Here is a 25026-nt window from a genome sequence, read left to right on the forward strand (position 1 = left end):
ATATAATAATAATCTTTATTTATAGAGCACGTTTAAAAACAGTTTACAAAGTGCTTTGACAGACAAAGCAAAAGTAGTACAATGCAAAGCAAAGACACAACACCAAAAAAAAACCCCACCAAAAAATAAACAGACAAACAAACAATAGAAAAACAATAGAAAGATGATAAACATGTAGAAAAATCGATATTTTCAACTGCTTTGCCTTCAGTGTCTCATCCAACGCCTTTAAGTTTTACACAACCACAGAGAACCACAACGAAAGCTGTCTGTCAGTAGACTGTTTATCTGAGTTTGCCTAGTATCTTAACATTTGGCAAATTCTTGTAAACTTGAGACAAACCAGCGGCACCCGCAGGTAGTGAATCACATCGGCGTCGGAGACTGCGGTCAAGCCAGCCGCCACTACGGAAATCACAGTCAAGCGAGCCGCCACGTAATTTGCTACTGCACGTACGCTTCCGTTATTGCGGTAATGAGGCTTTTCTGCTGAAGGGACATGAGTAATCCATCAACTAAACGTGGTTTGACGTCGCTTTCATTAGGGCCTGAGTCCCAAAGGGGCGAAAGTAAATGAAAGCGACGTCAAACCACGTTTAGTCGACGGACCATCCAAGTCCTACTATTTCCTGTTGTGGCGGCTGACTTGACCGCAGTGGAGCAGAGGGAAGAGGACGTAAGACCGCCTGGAGAGAGCAGCTGCACACGCAAGCTGTACAGTCCCAGAAAAAGGTTGCTATAACGAAAAGCAAAAAGCTACGAAAACGGCAGCACAGCGGGAGAAGGGGGTAAAAATAGGGAGACTCCCGCGAAAATCGCTTGGCAGGTAAATTACTGCATTATGTGCTGCTCCACGCTGCTGGTACTAAACACAGACTGCTGGTGTACAACCAGTTTTGTAATACACTTTACGTACATGTTATTAAAGTTACCGGCAGCACTTCAGAAAACGCTGAAGTATTAATTAAAACTACGTAACCGATAAACGAGACCATTGTGTCATGTTTTAATGTTCGGTAGAATCACGATTTCAGCGGTAACTTACCAACAGTGACAATACTTTTGTTAGATGCTGTAGTTTCAAACAACAACATAACAATTTAGCCTACTATCTTTGATTACTGTATCAGTTTTTTTAAGCTGTTTTAAGGAAGTTTCAGGAACATGACCTGCCTCTTCCTGCATTCCTTGAAATACTACTCACAGACCTGTTGCGCCCAGTAATCCCTATTTTTCTCTTCCTGATTCTTACTGATTTTTCCTGGTTCTTCCTCACTTTCGTACAAGTGTATTCAGCTTCTGATTATACTTCGGTGCTTAATCGGCCACTTTCCACAGTAACCAGGGTAAGTAGGCTAAAATGTTATGTGTTTTTTTTTTTTTTTCAAACTACGGCATTTTACAAAATTATTGTTCCACTGTGCACCAGCAGTCAGATTACAGGCGTGGCTCTGATCCTAGACATAATACAACGGATCTTTTGTTAAAGCTGTGACGTCTGGCTGCTTGTTGCCTATATTGGTTTTGTTAATAACGTTTTGTAAGAGAACATTGTAAACTTTAACACTATTAAAATATCCTTTAACCTGCCGTTCAACTATTTAAATCTGTCAGTTTCCGTTTTAGTCACTTCTGATATCATTCGTCATCTTCCACTTATGATACTCACACTGTCTAAAATCTTTCTGTTCTCTCAAGTCTGAGCTGTGCTGTAAGTAAGTAAGTAAGGAGTATTAATGCAAATGGTCAATGCCAAGAGTTCAGCTCAATACACTATCCAGTAACAAGAAACAAGACATACCAACATTTTTCTAAATGACATTTGTCTCTGAAGACTCAGTAATATGTTTTAATGAGCTTTGACAGGAAACAAACAGGACTGAAGTTTAACCTCTGAGAATGGCAGTTAACTAAAATACGAGCTGTGTACAAGACCAAAGTTTTCTTTTTGTTTCCAGATGTTGTCCCTCAGATTTGGATGTGACATCTCTCTTCATCCAAAATCTCAGTGAGATTGTGTCTTCAATTCATCAAAACTGTCAACTTGATCCACAAAATGACTTTGAGAAGAAAACCTTTGACAGCTGCAACTTTGTTGGTAAAATAGTTTATAACAAAAGGAGGGGGGGGGGGGGGTCATGTGTTGTTTAACAGTTCTGATACATCCAAGTACAATTTTAAGGTACTTGAACTTTACTTGAATATTTCCATGTGATAGTAGATGGATTCAATCTGAGACAGTCAGTCACAATACAAGTGGTCTTACTGCTTTTCATTATTGTTATTTTGTTCAATAAAGTCTATACTATAAAAACTAATGATTTTAAAACAGAGTTTACAGCTGTTTTTAAACATTGAGGCAGATTGAGGAGTTTATCTAGTATTTAAAAGCAGCGACACCTCTCTGATACTAGTGTGACGTAACGAGGCTGGTTTGGGGCGGTCAGGGGATTATTGACAAGGTGAAGTGCTGAACACTGACTTTTAATGTATAAATAATGACAAACTGCAGATTCCTGGAAAAGAATTCATAGTGACAAGAGGAGGACAAACCAGTAGAGTTGCTTCTCTAAAATCTGAAAGATAGATAGATGGAAGATGAATCGCCAACAATATTAATTATGATTTGAATTGTTGATAAATATGAATATTTGAAATATTATTATCATAGTTTAGAATAAATGTATAGTGTGATAATCATTAAGAAGTGATTGTGCACATGTACAAATCCTTTTCAGGTTGGAGATTAAAACTATTTATAATGAAGAACAATTACAAAATTTTTATATATCAGATTATAACAATTTCACAGTGTGTTATAAAACATTAATTAACTGTTTTCACATGTACAGCAGCTTTAAGACTGCTTAGAAATATATTTAAAGCTATTGAAGACATATGATTATGTGTAATTGTAACTATGTTATATAGTAGTGTAGGACTGGTCTCACATCAAGGACTTTTTTCACTTTTTGAAAGTGCAAAAATGCTTCTTCACACATAGTGAATAAAACTGTACAAATAACATTAAACTGCTCAGAAGTGTAAAAATATAAAACCTCAATAATACAAATGATTGTTTAAAGTTAAAAATCAGTTAGTCATAAAGTGGAAAGAAAAAAGTGTTCTTTGGTCATTTTACTGTTCAGTCGTCTTCTGAAATCATCTTCGTCTCCATATCTTCATCTTCTTTTTTCAGTCCTACCTGGCCGTCATCTTCTCCCCTCAGGTCCTCTCTTCCTTCTTCTTGCCTCCATTGACATCCTCCTCCACTGACCTTCCCTTCACTTTCAGTTATCACCATCACATGTTTTATTCCTCCATTTCTTTTTTTCCACCTCATTGTTATGTGATGTACATGTCATGTCTTTTATTCTGCCTTTCTCTGATTAAAGCAGGAAGTTATTCAGGACAGTTTTCAACAATATCTTAACTTCAACCAGGTTTCACTGAGACAAAAAACTGTTTTTACTCTTCACAGATAATAATACTGAAAGTCTTCATCGGACAGATCCTCGCATGTCATCCAGCAGAGTACCAAATAGGAGAAGAATGCTGTCCTAGATGTCCTGCTGGTAAGATCTAACTGAAACATAAAAGCAGGATGTTTGCCAGCTTTTGGTTAAAGCATAAGCTGGCAAATCAATACAGTTTACTGCTTGTTTATAAGCAGTAAAACAAAGTGATGCTTTTTCTGACAGCTGACTTTTACGTAGCTAAATGTTCCTTGTTTCTTAATTCAGACATGACAGAAGATTTACAGAAAGATACAATGCTTGTATGATATTTGTCACCTGGTGAACAAGAGGGATCAGAGAGAGAAAAGCAATTATTCAAAATATAATGTGAATAATATGATAATTATGATGATAATACATTGTTTCTTCTCCACAGGAAGTCGAGTTAAAACAGATTGTACAAAGATCAGTAGTACATCCTGCCTGCCCTGCACTGATGAAACCTACATGAATCAGCCCACTGGACTTAAACAGTGTTTCATCTGTGCAAACTGTGATGCAGGTAGATTTATATTCATATTATTTGCAGAAATGTAAGCCTTAGTATTGATTTAAGGCCAGTAAGAAGTTTTTTTACTGCAAGTCTCACTGTCAATGCTGTAAGAAGTGAATAAACTGTCTGGTTGGCGGCTTCATTATGAAGATGCAGAGACTCAGCATGACGAGTCTACTGCCTTGAGACAACTTCCACAGTGGAAATTAGAGCCTAACAAGCAAGTTTCCCAATAAAACTGTAACATTAAATTTCTACATGACAACAATGAGGAAAATGATGATTAGAGGATTGTATCTGTGCTGTTGTTTTCTCAGTTTAATCTGAGATTGATCAATAATCACTTTTTTCTTTTGTGTGGAGCATACTGCTCACTGTTGAAACACATTACTATTCTAAGCTCATTATTATATGAATTCATAAATGGGAGAAACTATTGTTTCACATTTCCCAAAGATGTCATAAAAACTGAAGATTGTCTGTAAGTCAGAAAAAAGATCAGCATGCTGTTGCTGTCTAGTAGATTGAACAGAAGAGAAGTTTAGTATCTCATATGTAACCTCTGTATGTGTTGACAGGTTCTGGTCTGCAGATAAAGACATCATGTACATCAACATCAAATACAGTTTGTCAACCACTGGAGGGATTCTACTGTATGGACTCCACAGAGGACGGCTGTGTGAAAGCACTGAAACACACAAGCTGTCAACCAGGACAATACATCAGACAAAAAGGTTGGTTTTCTCATGCTGACTTTAAGATTATAGTTGTAGTTGAAGTTTTAAATGGGAACACCATGACCTGACAAACAAGTTGCTCATTAAAGCTGCACGTATTGATTTCTGTCCACTAGATAGCAGGAAAAAAGCAGCTCAATAATTCTGTAGAAAAAGTCACAACTGAACACAGACCAGTCAACTTGTTGCTGTCAAGTGGAACTTTTGCACCAGTAAAACCATCGTAGTTGATTAGTGACTATGTGCAGTATATGTGAAGTAAACATGATTTTAACAAATAAAGGTACAAACAAGGCCTGTGTAAAAACCTAAGATACTATCTTGGCTTCTATACTTATTCATTATAAATTGCTCCTGAGAAATGTGAAGAGGAAAAGCGTTTTTGTTGACGATGTCAGAGGATAAAACAACCTGGTAACAAACGTCAAAGTCAGACTGTTCTGTCAGTGAATGATCAGTGATGGTGAGTAATCTCAGATGTGTCTCTTTCTCTAAGGAACCAACAGAACTGATACAGTGTGTTACAACTGTCAGCCGGGCTATTTTTCACAGGATGGTGTGAACTGCACAGCTTGGACAATGTAAGACACTTTTCTATTGAATTATTCATTGATTATTTATTAATTTGTTCCCTAAAAGCACAAAAAGCAAAGCAAAAGAACATTTTTTCTTGCTATATAGCACTTTGATCATTACAATTGTGCACTGGGGTTTTTTTGCAGCAGTGGAACAAATCATCATGCATGGGACATTGCCAATTCACTTCAATTCAAAAAACTTTATTTATCCCTGAGGGGCAATTCATGAGGCAGGCATCGTAAAAGGACATACAAACAGGACATATAAGGCAATACATGATAGACAAACAGTGACCACGTGGCAGAGATACAAATAATATAAGAGTCTTAAGTGGAGGGGTGCTGTGGCAGATCAGAAGTTGTGGGTGTTAGTCCCAGGTTAGAGAGGAAGACGGGGCCTGAGGCAGACTGGAGTTTAGTAGGCGAACAGCCTCATATATGAATGTTGTCTTTCTCAGGTTAGTCTTAGCTGCAGGGCAGCACAGACGCCTGCCAGAGGGCAGCCGGTAGGGTCCCGATTGGGCTTTCTGGAGTGTTTGCTGATGATGCAGTGAGATCAGAGACGGCAGGGGGAGGCCTATGATTTTACAGCAGATGTTCATTGTCTTCTGGAGGCGCTTCTTGCTTCTTGCTTGGATTGTGAGAGAGAGGAACCAGCAGATGAATGAGGAGGGTATTATTATGTTTAGCTTCCTCAGGAAATACTGATGCTGTTTGCACTTCTTGATGATCACCTCTGTGTTGGCTTCAAAATGCAGTTTGTCATCCATGACAGTGTCCAGGTATTTGTACTGGTGTACAGCTTCCACTGGTTCCCCATGAATTATGGTCACAGTCCTCCCCACTAAAAGTAGCTGAGGAAGTTTTAGCTTTATGTCAGGCTACCTCAGACTTTCGTGGATAATGGCTTTGGATCACCAGTGCCTATTGATATAAAAACAAACCCTGCCTCTGTGTTCTTTACCGGTACTTTTGTTTGTCTGTATTGAGTCTTAACAGAGCGCTTAAACTGTCAATAAAGACTGCATGATCATAGATGCGATTGTCAAGCCATGTTTCTGTGAACGCCAGGATGGAAGCATTTCTATATTCATGCAGGAAGTTCACATTTTCTGGAAGTTCATCTGTCTTATTTCACAAGGAGTGGACATTGCTGAGGATGACGGATAGTATTGGTCTGTGTTTATTTTCCTGTTTGAGTTTAGTTTCTGAGGAAGGCTTTCCTACCCCGTTTCCTGATTTGTTTCCTCAGATGTGAGTCACCTTGCTTGTTGTTTGGAATTTGGGAGATTAACTCCACAAGAATGTTCCATTCATTAGTCGTGTCAGTTTTCCAGTCCCGCAGGTTTTATAGGAATTCCTTCAAGTATCCAAGTAGTAGATTGTCTTTAGTTTCCAAAACCATTATGAAATTACAACTTAATCTCAAAATATTACAAATATATTCTTGAAAAATGACAACTATATTCATAACATTACAACTTTTTTCTCAAAATATTGCAACTTAACTAAAATTGACCCACTGCTTTGTTGTAAGCATGGTTTATTTTATTGATATATTTGTATTGATTTATTATTGCATCAGTGTGACATTACTCTGTATTTTATTCTTTAGATGACACTTAAAATGAGTTTCCATTTGAATCCAATAACAAAGAAATAAAGCAGTCTTTCACTTTTCTTATCCAACAGTTGCTCAGAAACTCAAGTGATGGTCAAAGAAGGAAACCAGACAAATGATGTCGTCTGTGGAAGTGCATCAAGAAATCGTTATTCTTTATTTCTACCTTTGTTATTGTTTTCCTCACTAACACTTGTGTTTGTGAGCAGAGGTTGGTGCTTGTTTTGCATGTCTACCTAATAAATGTCTAATATCCTCCTCGCCTCCAGTGGACTCAACTAAAGCTCACTAACTTTTCGTGCTAATATTTTGGATGTCAGGCAGGTGAATAACAACTGATATGTTCAACCTGTCAGCTTATTTTTTGTAAATCCTTAGAAAGTTCACTAGGGATGCACCGATCAAAATTCTTCTCTCCTGATATCAATCAATCAATCAATCAATTTTTATTTATATAGCGCCCATATCACAACAGAAGTCATCTCAAGGCACTTTTCACATAGAGCAGGTCAAGACCGTACTCTTTAATTTACAGAGACCCAACAATTCCCCCATGAGCAAGCACTTGGCGACAGCGGTAATGATTCCAGTACCTAAACCCAGAGTATATTCCAATACAGAGTACTGATCCAACACCAGGACAGTCTTTGTGACACATTTAACATCTGTATACTACCTCAGGAAGCCACTGGGACCATTCTTAGTAAGTTAACATGAGGCTGTAACTGCTAAACAGCTTTTTAACTATTGTTACGCACTAATGTAGGGGAAACCCTGGTGCAACATAGAAATGAGACTCCCCTCTTCCCAACTCCCAAGAAGCACCAGCAACAAGGATTACAGCCCTCAAAAGTATTTATTCACTCAGTTATTAGGGACATTTTGGCTTCAGGGTGGGCTAACAGCAAAATAACACACAGAATTATACTAAATGATCTACTCAAAGCAAAACTAAACCAAGATACACATCTCTTCCTGTATACACACTTGCAAGATATACAAGTATTTCACAGGAGAGTCATTCATAACATGCTGGCTGGAAGTGGAGAGAGGAGAGCCTACAGGAGCTGGAGGAAGTCGACCTTTAAACCACTAGTTTTTACACTGGAAGCAGTCAGCTCTTTGGCATGATACACACACTAAATCACAATCAGTCACACAGCCAATCAGAGAGACCACAGCAGGTTCATCAGAGAGAGGGAGAGAGATCCACAGACACACACAGAATAAAACACAAATATACAATCAGTGTCACAAAGTGGAGACATACATACACACACATTCTTTTAAGGTTTATACATATTTAAATCATATTGTTCCACAGCACACAGTTTTCATTATAATGCATCAACCACACTTATATTTTTACAGTATTATCAGCTGAAGGCAGACATGTTTACATGTTAAACTTGTTTACATGTAACTTGATGTAGGAGTTGTGAACATGTACAGACCTGACAAACAGCACTGAGCAGCACTTTAACTCACCACACATGTACACTTCAGGCTTCACAATAAAGGTCTACCACTGCCTTCAAATTAAAGTGTATTTATAGTGAAGTACATGCAGGAAATTACTATCAGCAGTAGTGAAGCGCTTCAAAAGTAGCTCACTACAACTAATATACAGAGAAGAACAGAAGACTGTATTTATATACTTTATACTTTATTACACACTTTAAGTGCTACAGCTGAAATATCTGTCATACTAACTGCTGCTAATATTACTACATGTGACAGAAACAGAAGGAAAGATCTTTGGGAGGGTCTAACCCTTCCTAACCCTTTGACAATGTTCCATGCAAATATCCCAGATAGCATACAGAAGTGGGCCACTTCAGGCAATGATGTGGCACTGCTGGACTTCTTCTTGCCTGGGAAAATGGATGTGAGCCTGAAATGGCCCACATGTAAAATACCAAATATGGTCCAAATATCACAAATCAAATGCGGGCCTTTTTTTGGTAAAGATGCAGTGCTCTCATGTGTATTCTGGATGAGGGCCAGTTCTGGTTTATCTGATTTGCTCTTGGGTGACATACGGCTTGCTTGTAGCCCAGATCTGGGAAACAGGAACGGACCACCCAAGTGCCATCATTCAGTAGTATGTGGGCTGGATGAAAGTGCCAAAAGTGTCAGGTGTTGCCCGGATCTGGGCCACAGTAATTTTGCTATCTGGGATATGTTTCCTGTTCTTCACATAGTGATGTCATGATATAACAAGACACCACATTAACAAACTGTTGAACACTGACCTGTTTTCAGGCATTTTTTCAACTGTACATGATTCAGTATTTTAACTAAATAACTTTGATGGTAATCAGCAACATTATCAGATAATGTTTTTCGCTTCTAAAGTCATTAATCAATCAATGCTGACCTGTGCACAACAGCAACAAAAGACTTGAATGGAACATCGTCTACAGACTTTCTCAAAGATATTTCCTTCTTTTAGTCGTTATGACGAGTTCACCACAAGAGAGAAAAAATATGGACAAAAAACAAAAAGAAAAAGCACCAAAGTGAAAGAAGTGAGTTGAAAGGAAAGACTTGGAGCATTTCTGACTTAACTTTATTTCTTCTGTTTTTCAAAGAATTGATAGAAGCGAAAGAAGAAAAAGAAATGTATGTAAACAAATTTAGTCTCTACATACTAAGTATGAATGAGTAAATGTACTGTGTACATACTGAGGTTTTTATTTTTAAAAAATGTTTTTGTAGAGCTTGTGGGTTTTTTGGAAACTGGAAGTAAATGAAAGTTTGAAGGAAAGAGGTGGAACATGTCTGTGTGTAAAGACTCTCACTTTTTGTGTTAGATTTTTTCAAACAAAGTGTAGAAAGTATCAGTCAAAGAGTTAAACAGTTACAAAACTTATGTACATGCTGAAAAGCAATGAAAGAGTTCAAACTTATCTAAATGCTAAAAAGGCAAGGAATTAAAACTTATCTACATATTATAAGGTTTTTTGTTGTTTTTTTTAGGAATCATAGAAGGAAGTGAGAGTTGAAAGTTGGTGTGCGCACTAAAAATAAATGTATCTAAACAAATATACCCTCTACATACTAAGAATGAATGAACTTGTTCTGTTTATAGTGAGGTTATTATTTTGTGGGTTATTTTGTTTTTTGGAAACATTAGAAATAAATAAAAGTTTGAGGGACAGAGTTGGAACATGTCTGTGTGTCACTTTTTGTGTTAGATTTTTTTTAAACGAAGTGTAGAAGGTATCAGCTATGACTTATAATGTACATAAAATGTACTACTAATAGAGTACAAGCACATTTAAGTTAGGTTTTTCCTTGTGTTTATTACACTTCACTGTACACTCATTCAAAGCGAACTACTGATGTTACTGATTTACATACTTTATTTTGATGTTTGTTAACTTATATTTTGTTAAATAACTCTTTTGTTAAAAGTCATGTATTGTTCTCTCCTCTTTGTCCTCTTGAGCCGGGCTGTGACACTCCCTGTGTGATTGTCTGCAGGTGTGCTGGAGTCAGATCAGAGCCTTACAAGCTGCACCTTATCTCAGTAATCAAGCCTTCTACAAACACTCAGCCCTGCCACTTCCACTCAGCCAGATCATAGACTCTGCTACTTGTCTTCAAGCCACTTCACTTGCATGTATCCTGTTTTCTTGTTGTTGCCTGTTCCCTGCAGTTCTGGCTCTGGTCCCTGTCTCCAGCCCTTTGTCTCGTCTCATCATCCCTGCTACCCTGCCCTGGACCCCCTCTGTTTCCATCTTCCAGCTTTAACATCAGCCCCAGGTCTCCATCTTCCAGGTCAAGCTTTCCCAGGCGTGCATTTCCTTTCCTCCCTCGTTTTAAAATAAAAACAGCGCTCCTACTATATCCCTGTCTCCTTGCCTTTGAGTTTCTGCACTTGGGTTCACCTGTTCTTCCCTGTGTCACAAGTGTACTTTAAACACATTTGAAATATTATAATTTACATTGCAAGTATATTCTTCAGCAGCTGAGGCCCCTGGTGAGCAGCTCTCTGGACCCTCTGCAGTTTGCATACCAGGCTAAAGTTGGTGTGGACTATGCCATCATCCACCTGCTGCATAGGGCTGGCTCACACCTGGAGAGATCAGTGAGCAGAGTGAGAGTGCTGTTCTCTGACTTCTCCAGTGCATTTAACACCATCCAGCCCTCTCTATGTGCATTGGTCTGAGGACAACCACCTAAATCTCAACATTTCCAAGACCAAAGAGCTGGTGATGGACTTCCGGAGGAGCAGGAAGCCCCCAACCCCTATTACCATCCAGGGGGAGGAGGTGGAGTTAGTGGACTCCTATAAATTCCTGGCTGTGCACATCAGTGACTAGCAGGAAAATACAAGAAGGGACAGAGCTGATTGTACTTCCTGCGGTCCTTTAATGTGTGCAGCAGGTTGACCTGGTCAAAGTTTGATTGACATGTGTACTGTCAGGTGTGTAAAGACAATAAGTAACTGCAGCTGGACACAGAAAATTACTCATATATTTGAATGGAGAGTGTGAGTGAACCGCTAGGTGCTCGGGCCCTAATAAAGGAAAAACTGCAGTACAGAGCTACAAATTTTAGTTTTGATGGTATTTTTCTACAGCACTTTATCACTAAACTGTCACCCTCACTCCATTTTCCCTTCCCCTCATAGGTCATCCCCACTACTACCATATAACACCAAACTTCATACAAAGTTTGTATATAATCTACTGTATGTATATAGGCCGGATACTGCTGTATCCTACAAAAATGAGCTGCATTCAACCCCCACACCAGTGGCGGCTGGTGACTCAAAAAGTTGGGGAGGACAGGAGGAAAACCAACATGGAATCTTACAACAAACTGCATCAAACTATATCATTGTTCCCCACCTGATGAAATCAGAGGGGTGGGGGGCAATTTTATATGCCAATAAAACAATTTGCTTTTAAAAACAAAAACCCCTGAGTAGTGCAAAGGCTGCTTCTTTAAAGACATTTAACATATACATATTGTTTCTAAACAAAGAAGAGCTCATTTTAGCCATGGACTGGTTCAGATGAGTGATTTTACTAACAAAGTGAAATTCAAATTTATAGTATTGTTCTATTGTGACAACAGATTTATGTTCTCATCAAAAACAGACAAGATATCACATGATTTACACGTGTTTCCTGTGTATTTTCTTAGTATACAGAAATATATAAAGTACCACAGAGCTTATAATGTGATACAGGAACAGATCAGTGCTGAATACTAGAAAGACACTAAAAACATTCACAGATCTAAAAGTGTAGGTTCACATCAGAAAGTATTAATGCACGTATAAAATACATGACTTATACACTCTTATCTATGTGCATGACATACAAAATATAGTCTACAAAGCTGACATGTTAACACTAGGGGTGCAATGGATCACAAAACTCACGGTCGGATCGTATCACAGATTTGAGTCAAACAAATAAAACTTTGTTTTCCATCTATTCTGTAACATACTTATACCAAGAAACAGCAAGGAACTTTTGCCCATGGTCTTAAATGAAAACAACATTTAAGATGTCCAGTGTTCAAATAAAATATATAAAATATTCAATGCTCAATTATTGCAATGTGAGGCATGATACCTTCCTCTTTTAAACACAGTAGTGAATGAAACAGCCTCTATCCACATCATCAAAAATTGACGATAACTTAGAAACATGAACACAAGTGTTGTCCTGCAGCTTGTTGAAGGAGCCACCAAACAAACATTCACTGCTAACGTCAGTTAGCAGCTAGATGCTAATTAGCTGTTCAGCTCCAGCACATTAAACAGCGTGTTAACATACCTACAGATGTCACATGGATGCACACTAATCATACAACATCAACAGGTGACTAAACAACCACTAAATTGAAAATGGGATCAATTCCACATGAATGAGTGAGTCCATTCATCTCACTGTAACTTCAACAAGCAAACTACCCACAACACATTATATATATATATATATATATATATATATATATATATATATATATATATTTATATATATCTGCTGCATTCTTTTTAAGGAGATAAATTCACAAAACAGCCACACAGAGAGACATTTAACCATCAGAGATGAAATTAACGACCAAAGAGACAGAGAGAGAGAAGCTGTATCTGACTCACGTTATCTGATGTTTCTTCTTTCTATCATGGAGATGAAGTATTCATGTCATAACATCCATTTGTGGCTGTTGGTCATCTTGTTTGTTAGTTAACAGAATTTTATGGCCGCTGCTTAACCAGTCTGATATCATTAGCAACAATGACAAACAAGCTAACTCTCCTGGTTGTTTCTGCGGTTGCTCCTCTCTCCAGCCGCTCCCTGGCGGTGTCCTGCTGCTGCTGTGCTGTACAGTCCAGATCATTTCTCCCGTTAGCTTAACAACAGTCCTTCCATGGATGCATAAAGAGTCCTTCAGGCTGCTACAATAAGCCAGCTGTTGCATTGGCTAACTCAAGGAGCTATCTACTGCTGCTATTCTGCCTTACAGTGGAGAGAATTGAAGATGAATTCTGGAAACTATCATTGGACCATCTCGACGACAATATTGCATTCTGGTTGTTGATTGGTTAGGGAGGCCGTCCTCCCTTGGAGCGTCATTTTATGTGTCTTTTACTAAGAAGAGAGAAAAAATATGTTGTAAATAATACTGAGATTTGGTAATGGTTTATTTCATCCATATGTTCTTTTTTATATTTTGATCCCCCTCTTGCCTCTCAAAAAATAGGAAGACCAGCCTCCACTCTGTGTGGCACACACCCCTCCCCCCCTTTCTTCCCTCCTCTCTCTCTCCGTCTCAGTTGGAGAGGAGAATGTTAAAGTATTCTTCTTGTGAAATCTCCTCATAAATCCCATTACTTTGGCCAAATCTTACATAAAAAAAATCACATTTTTCTGTGGGAAATTTCATTGCAAATCCATTGATACAGGTTTTGAAAGTGGTCAGACTTATAGTTTAGACATCAAAAGCCTCTGTTTGACACAAAGATCATGCCTCCCCATTGCTTTACATTGTAAGGGTAATGTGGCACTGCAACTTTCAGGGTTTATAATATCTAAACCATTGGAGTTAGTACAAAGTTTTTAACAACTTTTGTTTAACACAGTGTGATAAGTCATGTATTAAAGTTTGAAGCCGATACCATTAATGCCCTAGGAGGAGCGTTTATTCAAGGTTCAAAATTGGCACACAGTCACATACTTTCATGGGTGAATTGTGGACTTCCTGTTGGATTTAGGTCAGGGGTGTCAGTGTATGATTTGTAGGTCTTGATGAGTCGAATAATTGAGTTTTCTATGGCATTCCTACGGGCCGTGACAGCCATTTTAGTGACATAGGTGGCGCTATAGAGCACATTTTGGCACTTTTGGGGAAAATTTTTATATTTTATCAACTTTTTCACCAGACCTGATGTGTGTGCCAAATGTGATGAGTTTTTGAGCATGTTTAGGGGGTCAAATTTAGGGTTGAAGTGGCGGATTAATAAAGAAAGACGAAAGAAAGAAAGAAAGAAACAGAACTGATACAAGGGCATCTTCGCCCCTTTGCAGCTCAGGCCCTAATAAGATCTTGGGAAATCCCTCCCATCTCCTCTATGAGGAGCTGTGGCAGAGGGGGAGCACCTTCAGCCAGAGGCTCACTCTCCCCACGGAGCATTCAGGTGTTCCTTTCTGCCAACAGCCATCAGATTGTACAAGAGAGCCTGAAACTATCGCCACGTTGACAATATATTTATTGTCAACGTACTTGTACTCTATTAGTAGTACATATCATGTACATTATAAGTGGGGTGTAGTGTATATTTAAGCATATTGGTAGTACACTTTAAAGTCTCCCTTATAGAACATTTGTAGGAGTTGTCAAGTATACTTAAATTTATTAGAAATGCACAAGCACTATGTAGAAATACACTGGTAGACTAGTGTAAAGGTATTTGTAATCTATCAATGTTAGATTTTATGTACATTCAAAGTACAATTTACGTTATAAATGTATTTCAGTTGTACTGTAAATTGAAGAACAGCATGCACAAACATAAAATGATAGTACATTTGCAGTATGTTAAGTTTATGTAAAGTTGTTCCATTTTAAATAGAAATCCCCAAAATAAAATGTGAATTAATGACCACAGAGACACGAGGATGAGATACAATTCTTCAAGTCCTCAAGTCTTCAAGTCCTTTGATTTAAGGTTGCGAGGGATAAACTTTTGTTTACATTTGTTTTACAGATTGTGCTTTAAATAAATTAACAATATAACGAGCAACTTATATTTCATATTAAATTTGATGAACAGCATCATGACTTCAGTCTGACTCAGAGTAACTTAATATAGAATAAATAAAAACTCTGGCATTAGGGCGACACTTCAGTCAAGCTTAAATGATTTGTAATTAGTCTCCTAGCAACAGTATGGACCACTGCAGCACAACCCATAATAACCCAATTAACAGATTAGTGCCATCTGGTGGACATTTAAGAGCTTAAGGTTTCCCTTAGTGTTTTATTGTAGACCTGAATCAAAGACTTTCTCTGCTGACATCATTGACATTCAAAAAACACTTTCATGAACTAAAACATGAATCATTGAGGAAAAATAGCAAACAAAACCTTCAATCCAAACAAGGTGGAAATGAGCAGAAGAAGAAAAGGAGGAAACTAGTTTCCTGTCTCTCCTTCTGTCTTGCTCCCCTCAGCGCCCTTGTTGGGCTGCCAGCCCGTCTGAAATACAAAGGTGATGGCGAACCTCCTACACGTGAATATGTCGGTGAAGTGCTTCTATTCGATGCATGTTGGCTAAACAACAAAGATCTCTATTCATTCATAGCTTTGCCAAATAAGAAAGACTTTGAATTGTGCTTCTTTAATGAAGCTCCACTCTGACGTTTCCAGGAAATTCAAGCCTCCAGATCTGGAGATCCATAGTGGAAGAACTGGGCTATTGAATCTTCTATACAAATGGACATTACCACTCTGGTTGTGAAATTCTGGACAGGAAGAGTACCCGACCATAACATCGAATTGCACCTGAGTAGATACTGTGAACTAACTGAACAGGTTATAAAACCTGTTGACAACTTTGGTAACATTATCAGGTACGAAGTGCGTAAATACAAAGTCTGCATTAAAAAAGATTCAAATGGCCACCAGGTCCAAATCCCAAGCTCCATCTCCCTCTGTCCATACAATGGACGCATCATCTATCCTGGTCAGTCCATCAGCAGCTTCATCTACGGCTCCGCCGACCACCAGGTGAAGCAGTGTCCTACAGTGAAATGTTGGAAGTGTGGCTGCCTGGGTCATAAAGTGAAGGACTGCACATCTGAGGGTCTGTGCAGCCTGCATGGTGTTAATGGACACACTTTCTTCAGCTGTCCGGACTCCTATGTCATCAAAGCCAGATCACAGCAGCAGCGTCCTCACAGCCAGCCAGCCACTCAGCAACCAGCCTCCCTGCAGCATCAGCCTCACAACCAACCGGTTGTCCATCAGCTTCTCATCCAGCCTCCGGCCTGGCAGCCAGGAGATGCTCTTCCTCCTCCCCATCTGCCTGATGCCCATCTCCCTGCTCCCCAGCGAGGTCCTCCGCTGTCTGATCCACCTGCTGGAGATGAATCCCCTCTGATGTAGAACTACAGCCCCCAGCCCCTCCTCCTGATGACATCTCCTTTCTGTCAGTTTAGGGGAGTTTAAAGTGAAAGTGATGTAGAGGGCGATTACAGTGACAGTGTTGATGAAAATGAAGAGCAAAACTATGAAAGCGCCAGTGAGAGCCCTAGCTCTGATTTTAGCACCGACATATTAACAGCTGGTCAGTGAGCCAGCAGCACACCACTCCATCCTCCGTCTGAAGCAGAGGCTGCTGTGCCTGAGAGTAATTCAGGCCCCTTCTCTCTCACACCTGAGTTCTCTGCCCCTACAATGAATGAGACAGAGTGAAATGCCCTTCGAGGTAGTTAGAAGGAAGAAGAGACGTCTTCAGCTTACCTCTCATAAAAATGAGAAACGCTTTGATGATAAAGCATCACCTTAGAGCTACATCCTCTCCTCTCCACTATGAGCTTCCCGGAATGATTGTGGTATTCAGTCAAGTGCTTTTAGAAAAGAAAAGATTAAATATTTATGTGATACTGACTTTGACATCTTGTGCACTCAAGAACTGAGACTGAACACGAACAGTGATGTTGATGATGTATTTGTTTTTTTTCCAAAGGGGAAATGTTTAATATTAATAGGTGAAAATAAGGCTGATGGTGTTGGTATATTTTTAAAAAATCACAAAGTGAACATAATTAGGAGATATAATGCCAGGTAGATCACTTATGGTAGATTGTTTTTATCAAGGTGAAGCATGTCGCATTATTCATGTTTACACTGCTCCAGAAGCAATGAAAAAATGTCAGTTGTTTAAAAGACTTTGAGAACTATTGTGGATAGGTTTGAATATTATTTCATGTGGTTTAATACAGTCACTGAAGAAAATGACTGAGTTGCCAGCTGTGTTTAAACTGCATCCAGAGGGTAAATCTGTCAACAAGGAAATTTAATTGATGTATTTAGAGCTGTTAACCCCTCTGGAACTGATTTTTACCAGGTTTGATTCTAAAACTAAAACTCTTATTGATCGCATATATGTGTCCTCTAACTCACTACGGAACAGTTTAATTATTTTTCTGACCATCTACTTGTTAAAACTTCTCTATCATCTGGAACCTCAGTGAACAAAGGTTTCTGGAACTGAATGTACAGAGTTTACAAGATAAAGATTTGATAACTGACTTAAGACAGGAAATACATAAAGTAACTCAATTAGATATTCTAGCTAAATCTTATACTAAACTATGGGAAATACAAAATATAGAATAAAAGATGTCTTTAAATTTAAACGTAAAGAATTAAATAAACTTAAAATACAAAGTATAATGCATTATTAGTTTGAAGCAGAAGAAACAAAGATCAACTATCGATGAAGAAACAATATTAAATTGTAAACACAAATAGACACCCTTAATTATGAATTACTGTATAATATATATAAACAGTCAGAAACAGATAAAAGAGGAAATCTTGTTCACGCTATTAAATCTGGACAAAAATACTTCAAAGCAAGTTCAATAAGTTAATTAAAAACACAGTGATACTGTTTTTAGTGAAAATATGAAAAGAGAGGTCATTAAAGATTTATGTGCCACTGCATACAAGAAAAATAGAAACAGACATGGACATAGTGAACACATTTTTGAAAAGTGTTCCTTCCTACAGCCCGTCAACTTTTACTCAGCTTATCTGTGAAATAAAAAAAGAAGAGGTGTTCAGGCCATCAGACAGTTAAATGCCCTGCCCTCTGAGTTTTATCAGTTAATTATTGATGAAATCATAAATCTGCTCACTTCCATGAACAAGGTCTTCACAGTGGCCGTATGGTGGACTCTCTTTTATGAAGGTGTTCTCTGCTCATCATATAAAAAAGTGATGAGTCTGATATGGTTAATTATAGACATCTTACTAATATGAATACCAACCATAACATATTTGCTAAAATAATTATGAACAGACTTAATGATATATTAGATGAAGTTATAGAAAACGAACAAATGTGTAATCAAAGGTTGGGTGATGTGGTATAATCTCTGTACCGTAAGAGAAATCATGCACAAACCTGAAGATGCAAAAGGTTTTTATATTACTGGACTCGATCAAAAAAAAAAAAAAGAGAGATCTTTGGCCTGTGATGAAGGCTTGATTCACACTTGGTGGGTGCATTGCTGGGGGAAAAAAGGAGTGCTGTGTCGAATTTGGTGCAATTTGGACATGCAAAACGATAATTATTAAGATAAGTTATATATATAAATAATATAAATATTAATTTAAACTCTGAATAAACAAGCCATCAGTCACTCCACTCTGCAGCAACGGGGCGGCGCTTCTGGGCTCTGCTACTGTCACGATCAGATCTTTACAACCCTGCCATAAGAAAGAGGGGACGACATCTCTCTTCATTTAATAATATTTAAAGTTAGGCTTTGTTGTGGGTTTCCTGACTCATTTTTAAAACGACGAGAGAAAAAGAGAGAAAGGGCAAGTGTGCTGAGAGGGCGAGCAAGTGACAAAGAGACAGCGCTGGAAAGTTTTCTGAGAGAGAGAAAGCCTGTGAATGACAGAAATACAACATTATGTTTTCATTGTTTCATGGTGGTTACGTTCTAAAGGACAAATAAACAACCATAAAATATTCAACAGGTGATTTCTTGTGGAGACAGATGCTCTTTGGGTGCAATTTGGACACACTACATGTTTAATATTAATAAACTGTGAACAAACAAGCGAACAGTGAGCTGCTCAGTTCTCCGTTTTAGTGCAGCGGGGGCTGTTTGATACAAACACTGTCACATCACAGTGAGAGAGGCTTCTGGGCTCTGACTGGTTGAGCAGGACAAAGGCACGTGCCCTGCTCAATTAAACTGTACCAAAAGAGGTACAGAAATACAAAGTTATGAATAGCATATCATATGCAGAAACACTAAAGAGAGTAAATGATGAAATGCAAAGCTCAGAAACTTATAAAGAAGCGAACGGTGAAGGAAACAGACCAGACCCTCTACTAGAACAACTACAGCCCCAACAATGCGGCAAATTCAATGTTCACATACATGCAAGGTAAAAGAGGACTCATTGATGGTTAATCAAACAAAGTGCATAGCTTTCATCTGTAAACTTATTAATGTGGCTAACTGACAGGAGAAAAAAAAAAGCGACAGAATTAAGACAGTGGTAAATGGCAGAGGAATTTTTGGATATTATAGGCTTGAGGGCAGAAGATATTCAAGAAATACTGAAAGTAAACACTGATGGAGGATCTCAGAATAATGATTAATATTGTTTTAATGTGGATCCATTTATTGCAAAGGTACATGTTAGAGAAATGGTGCTTTCAAAAAGCTGAAAGGGAACAATTTCAAGAATATTGTTTGCTAATTCTATTTCAATGGATAGTAATACAGAAGAATGTGTAACTGTATTTTGAATGCTGCATCAAAGAGTATACCTTTGAGTAGAATAACCGTGAAAAGGAAAGTTGTGCCGTGGTGGAATGAGGAATGCACCAAAGCTGTTAGAGAATGTAATAAAAGCATTATGAGTATTAAAGAGCGACTTGAATCTGAAAAATGTATTAGACTGTCAAAGCTCTGACTCAGAGTAATCAAATCTAGTAAAAATGAACGCATGGAGGAAATTCTGTTCTGCTATAGGTAGAGAAGTGAAACTCTACTATTAATTTTGCCGGGGCTTAAGTAGCAAGAAAAACTCTTCAGTGAAGCTAAAGTTAAATTGACATTATTGTTTAACCGTCCAGTTTATCCAGTGCTGCTGCTTCACATTAATTTACAGTAATGTTAATTTAGCTGAGAGTTTGGATAACTTGACTGCTGATGCATTCCCATCGTGTGTCATTTGTCCATAATTACTGTAATTAACAGCATACAAGTTTAGGTTCTGCTTCATGCTCTGTCAGATTTTTAAAAGGAAAGCTTTTTACATTTCCACATATCTGTATCTGTGATTAAGATCCATTTTTAATATCATATCATATAATATATACATATACATAATTAATCTGGAAAGTAAACAACAGTTTTTTACGCACACAGTTCAATTTTTCAATAATTAAGACATGTACTTTGAATGTAAATAAGGTGCCAGAGTGCATAAAAAGCATCAATATAGAGCTTGTTTATCAAAAAATTTTTCCAGGGGAGGATCTCCCTGGACCCCCCCTACAGAGTTCCATGCTAAGCCCTGAATGTCCTCAAATCCTAAAAACGCCCCTGGAGTGAATTAAAAATAGCATTGAACAGCACTTGAAACACAGCTACAGAACAAAACCAACTATGTTATATTATGTTCTGTAAACTTCCTGATGCATTTCCAAGTGTCCTTCTAGAACTTTTTTATAAGACTTGGAGAGAGGGATTGCTGCCAAAAAGTTGGAAGAGTGCACTCATTTTGCCTTTTAGTAAACCCGGTAAAGATCCGAATGTTCCTGGAAATTATAGACCAATTGCTTTAACCTCACATCTATGTAAATGGATGGAAAAGATATTAGTCCAAACGCTTAATTATTTCTTAGAACAGAGAGGATCAATTGTTTCTTATTATAACAGATTCAGAAAAGGAAGATCTACTATGGATGCTATTGTTAGGGTAAGTAATGAAAAAAAGAAAAAAGTGTATGATTTTATGTGGAGTGAAGGACTGCTCATTGAAATCAACAGAATGGGCATTGGTGGATGGTTCTACAACTGGGTTCTAGATTTTCTGTCAGATCAAAAGTTTAGAGCCTTATCCGATGAATTTGATATAGCTAACAGAATCTCTCAAGGAAGGGCTATCAGTCCAGTGTTATTTAACATCATAATCAACAATATCTTTATGTATTTAGATAGAAGGATATGTTCTTCGCTTTATGTAGATGATATATGGATATATGGATCCGGGGGAGAGATGAGACAAGCATGTTGAGAAAGATTAAGGATGCTATTTTAAAGGGTTTCAAACTTTCTACCAATAAGACATGCTATATGTACTTGACCAGGAGGAGGAAAGCAGATGAGTAGAGGCTTAATTTATATGGAAAAACAATAGAAAAAGTAAAGGAATTTAAGTATTTGTGACTTTGGCTCGATGAAAGATGTATATGGAAGACACATGTTGAAAAACCATAAACAAAATGTAAAAAAGTAATTAATCTAATTCAGATTCATTGAGCAAATAGAATTACAGACAAGTTTATACAGTTGAGATGATGGCAGTGATTATTGGTCTGCAGTGGATAGAAGAAGACCTGACAGTAGTCCTGCGTATTGACTCTGCTGCAGTTCTTCTGAGTTTACAAAGCTTGAAATCAATCAGGGAAGATCTATTGTTTGAAATTATGTAATATTTATTTAGAATTCAGACAATGGGAATAATAGTAGAATTTCATTGGGTACCTGCACATATGGGATTAAAGGGTAATGAATTTGCAGATAGGATGGCAAAAAGAGCACTAAATATGAGACATATAATGGACTTTCCATTTAGAAAAGGAGAAGGTAAAGTACTAATTAAAAATAAATTATTGGCAGAAAAAGTGGGATGAGGACAGTAAAGGCAGAACATACTATAGGATACAAAAAAAGAGAGGAGGTAGTGCTATCCAGATTGAGATTTGATCACTCTGGTTTAAATGAGACACTTTTTCTATTGGGAAAAGTAAATTCACAAGCTTGTGCACAGTGTTACATAACTGAAAATGTTGCACTGTGTCAGATATAATGAAGAGATAGAGGGGTAGTTGAATTCTTAGTTAACACCAGATTGTTTAACAGAATATAGTATAGTTTATTTTTTGAGTAGGCTATTGTAAACAGGATCCTGTTCTACATACTCCGGTACGGTAGGTGGCGGTATGCATTTATAAGTTGGTATTGCAATCCGTCAAGAAGGATAATGTCAGTTTGTCTGGTCCAGCACTGAGCATGTATCAGTACATCCATGGTCTGGATAAGTTTCTGTTTGGACTATAACCATTTAATTTATTAAATCCTAATCGTTTTAATTGATACGTTTGTCAGTTGATACATAAATACATGTATATCTATGTATGTATGGTTCTCAAGAAATAATAAGCAATCTGCGCGTTCAAAACACGCCTGTTTGGAACGAGCACTAGTACGAAGAAGATGAAGAAAAAGATCAGGAACTTATCCTTAATCGATGATGTTCCACAGCAATAAGGGTAAGTAGGCTGAAATGTTATATTGTTGTTTCAAACTACAGTATTTAACAAAAGTACTGTGTCACTGATGGTACCATTGAAAACATGACTGTTGAACATGAAAACACAACACAATGGTCTCGTTTACTAACGTGCGTAAAAAAACAGAAAAGTTAATACACCAGCAGTCAGTGGTGGCTCTGATCCCGGACGTAATACAACGTGTCTTTGTTAAAGCTGTGACGTCTGTTTGCTTGTTGCCTATATTGTTTTTTTCAATAATGATTTATAAGAGAACATTGTAAACTTTAGCACTTTAAATGACGTTTATCCTGTTCAGCTTCACTTTTCATTTTCAGTTTTAGTTGCTTCGAATATCATTTGTCTCTGAAGACTCAGTAATATGTTTTAATGAGCTTTGATAGGAAACAAACAGGACTGAAGTTGAACCTTTGAGAATGAAAGTGATGTGAAATATGAGCCAAAGTTTAATGTTCAGTTTAATCTCACCAAAGGAGAGAAAAAGGCTCAACCTGCTTTAAACCAGTTCTGCAGCTTTTCATGTGCAGATAGTTTAAACCTGACTAGAAATCAGAGGTTTTCCAGTAGAAATCTACTTGTTAACCCAGTTACTCTTAATCTCTTACCCACAGTAACCAGGTTACTTACTGTTTAGTGCAGTATTTATATGTTTTCTTTTTGTTTCCAGATCTTGTCCCTCAGATTTGAATGTGACATCTCTCTTCATCCCAAATCTCAGTGAGATGACGTCTTCAGCTCATCAAAACTGTCAACTTGATCCACAAAATGACTTTGAGAAGAAAACCTTTGACAGCTGCAACTTTGTTGGTAAAATAGTTTATAACAAAAGGAGGGGGGGCTGGTGGGGGTCATGTGTTGTTGAACAGCTCTGATACATCCAACAGCTCAAAATCAGCTGCATTACATATTAGTAATATTAATAATGTTTTCAAACTACTCTCTAATGAGACCTGATACATATGCAAGTTATAATTCCACAAGAATTCAAGTAGTCTACACTTTAGTCTGACACTCACATTTAAAGACAGTGTGTCACAAGTCACTGAGTTTAGTCACAGACTATAAGATTTTGTACAGACTGGGGATCTTGCAGGGTCACCTTTTGCAGGACTACAACTAGATTCCTTTTGAGATTACTAGTGCAGTGCCCGTTCAAACCCTAACCCTGTTCAGATCAGGCCAATTGCTTATTATTTCTTGAGAACTACATATATATGTATCAGTTGACAAATGTATCAGTTAACACATCGATGCTGGTGTTTATATTGACAGTGACACCAAATTTATAAAAATTGGCATTTCATGTGTTGAAAATAGTTCAAACTGTTATCTGCTGTTTAATATCAGCCCTGAAAAAGCGGATCCAATGCTGACGTAGAGTTGACCATTTGGGAGTTTTCTATGTCATGAAATTTATATAAAGGGTAGAATGATAACTGCCACCTTCCCCAGCTCATTTTCAAATATATGCTGATCAGGACAGTTTTAGCTTCAGCAGCTAAGAGCAGCTAACAGCAGTGCTGGCCACCTAGAGGGGGTCTCTCCATCTGTGTCTGGTGTAACTGGAGCTCTGCCAAAACTGTCTGTCCTGTCAGTCAGCTGAAGCTGTGCGCTGCGGAGCAGCTCCGCTGATACTGGCCTTTAGGCGGAGCTGCTCTGATAGTGGACAATTTCAGCTCATTTAATGTTTAAAAAACATTTTACCAGTGGATAACTGCAGGAACAGACAGCTGGATAGTTAAAGAGCTATATTGTGGAGGAATGGTGATCAATGGTCAACTCATCAGGTAGAAGAAAGTGTCCAGAAACTCTGATGTCTTATGTTGAGAATATTTATTGAACAGAAACAGTAAACATCAAGCAGTTCTGCACTTAGATGTTTTCTCTTCCTGTTCTGCCTTCTGAAGGTCTGACTTTTGGTCTTTAACCCCAACAAATCATCCCACGATATGAAAAATTAGTCCTAATTGTCTCATTTAGTTTCTAAACAAGGAACTGCACTTTACCCGTGTTAGTTCAGCTCACATTGCATGGACCTTCAGGTCACCGTCAGCACATTCTGGTTTGAATGTCTGATTATGCCCATGAATCTACACATTCACCTATCTGTGTTGTCTAGGGAGTCTAGGGCCATCTCCCTGACCTTGGTTACCGGGACAACGCCCGTTCACTCTTTATCAGAGTTCCCCTTCAGCTCTCAGTTCCCTCGCCCTCTCTCTCTCTTTTACTCTTGTCTTTTTTAAAATGTGTCCGGAAACCCAACGTTTCATTTCC

General features: G+C 38.0%; 2 protein-coding genes across 4 annotated transcripts in view; both read left to right on the forward strand.

Annotated features, from left to right (window-relative positions):
- The window catches only part of LOC121909983 (tumor necrosis factor receptor superfamily member 14-like), a 124899-nt gene that overhangs the window by 82623 nt on the left and 17250 nt on the right, over window positions 1-25026 (forward strand). Inside the window, exons 1-2 of one of the 2 annotated variants that reach the window (XM_042430884.1) lie at window positions 22442-22731; window positions 23420-23559. The exons of the other annotated variant lie outside the window; for it this stretch is intronic. Of the exons in view, the coding sequence (XP_042286818.1) occupies window positions 23518-23559 (42 nt within the window). The 5' untranslated portion in view covers window positions 22442-22731; window positions 23420-23517. Of the gene's footprint in view, window positions 1-22441; window positions 22732-23419; window positions 23560-25026 lie in introns of those variants that run through there. 2 annotated transcript variants of the gene reach the window in all.
- Window positions 387-7431, forward strand: LOC121909997 (tumor necrosis factor receptor superfamily member 14-like). 2 transcript variants are annotated; one of them, XM_042430907.1, is made up of 7 exons: window positions 387-826; window positions 1959-2098; window positions 3482-3575; window positions 3895-4020; window positions 4590-4745; window positions 5245-5329; window positions 7019-7431. In XM_042430907.1, exons 2-7 carry the CDS (start codon window positions 2057-2059, stop codon window positions 7185-7187), a joined length of 672 nt encoding a protein of 223 aa, XP_042286841.1. In that variant the 5' UTR covers window positions 387-826; window positions 1959-2056; the 3' UTR covers window positions 7188-7431. The 2 variants fall into 2 exon arrangements, with proteins under 2 accessions (XP_042286841.1, XP_042286843.1); XM_042430909.1 differs by lacking the exon at window positions 7019-7431 and having other exon boundaries at window positions 389-826; window positions 5255-5329.

This window comes from Thunnus maccoyii, chromosome 13, assembly GCF_910596095.1.
Source record: "Thunnus maccoyii chromosome 13, fThuMac1.1, whole genome shotgun sequence".
NCBI classification, from domain to species: domain Eukaryota; kingdom Metazoa; phylum Chordata; class Actinopteri; order Scombriformes; family Scombridae; genus Thunnus; species Thunnus maccoyii.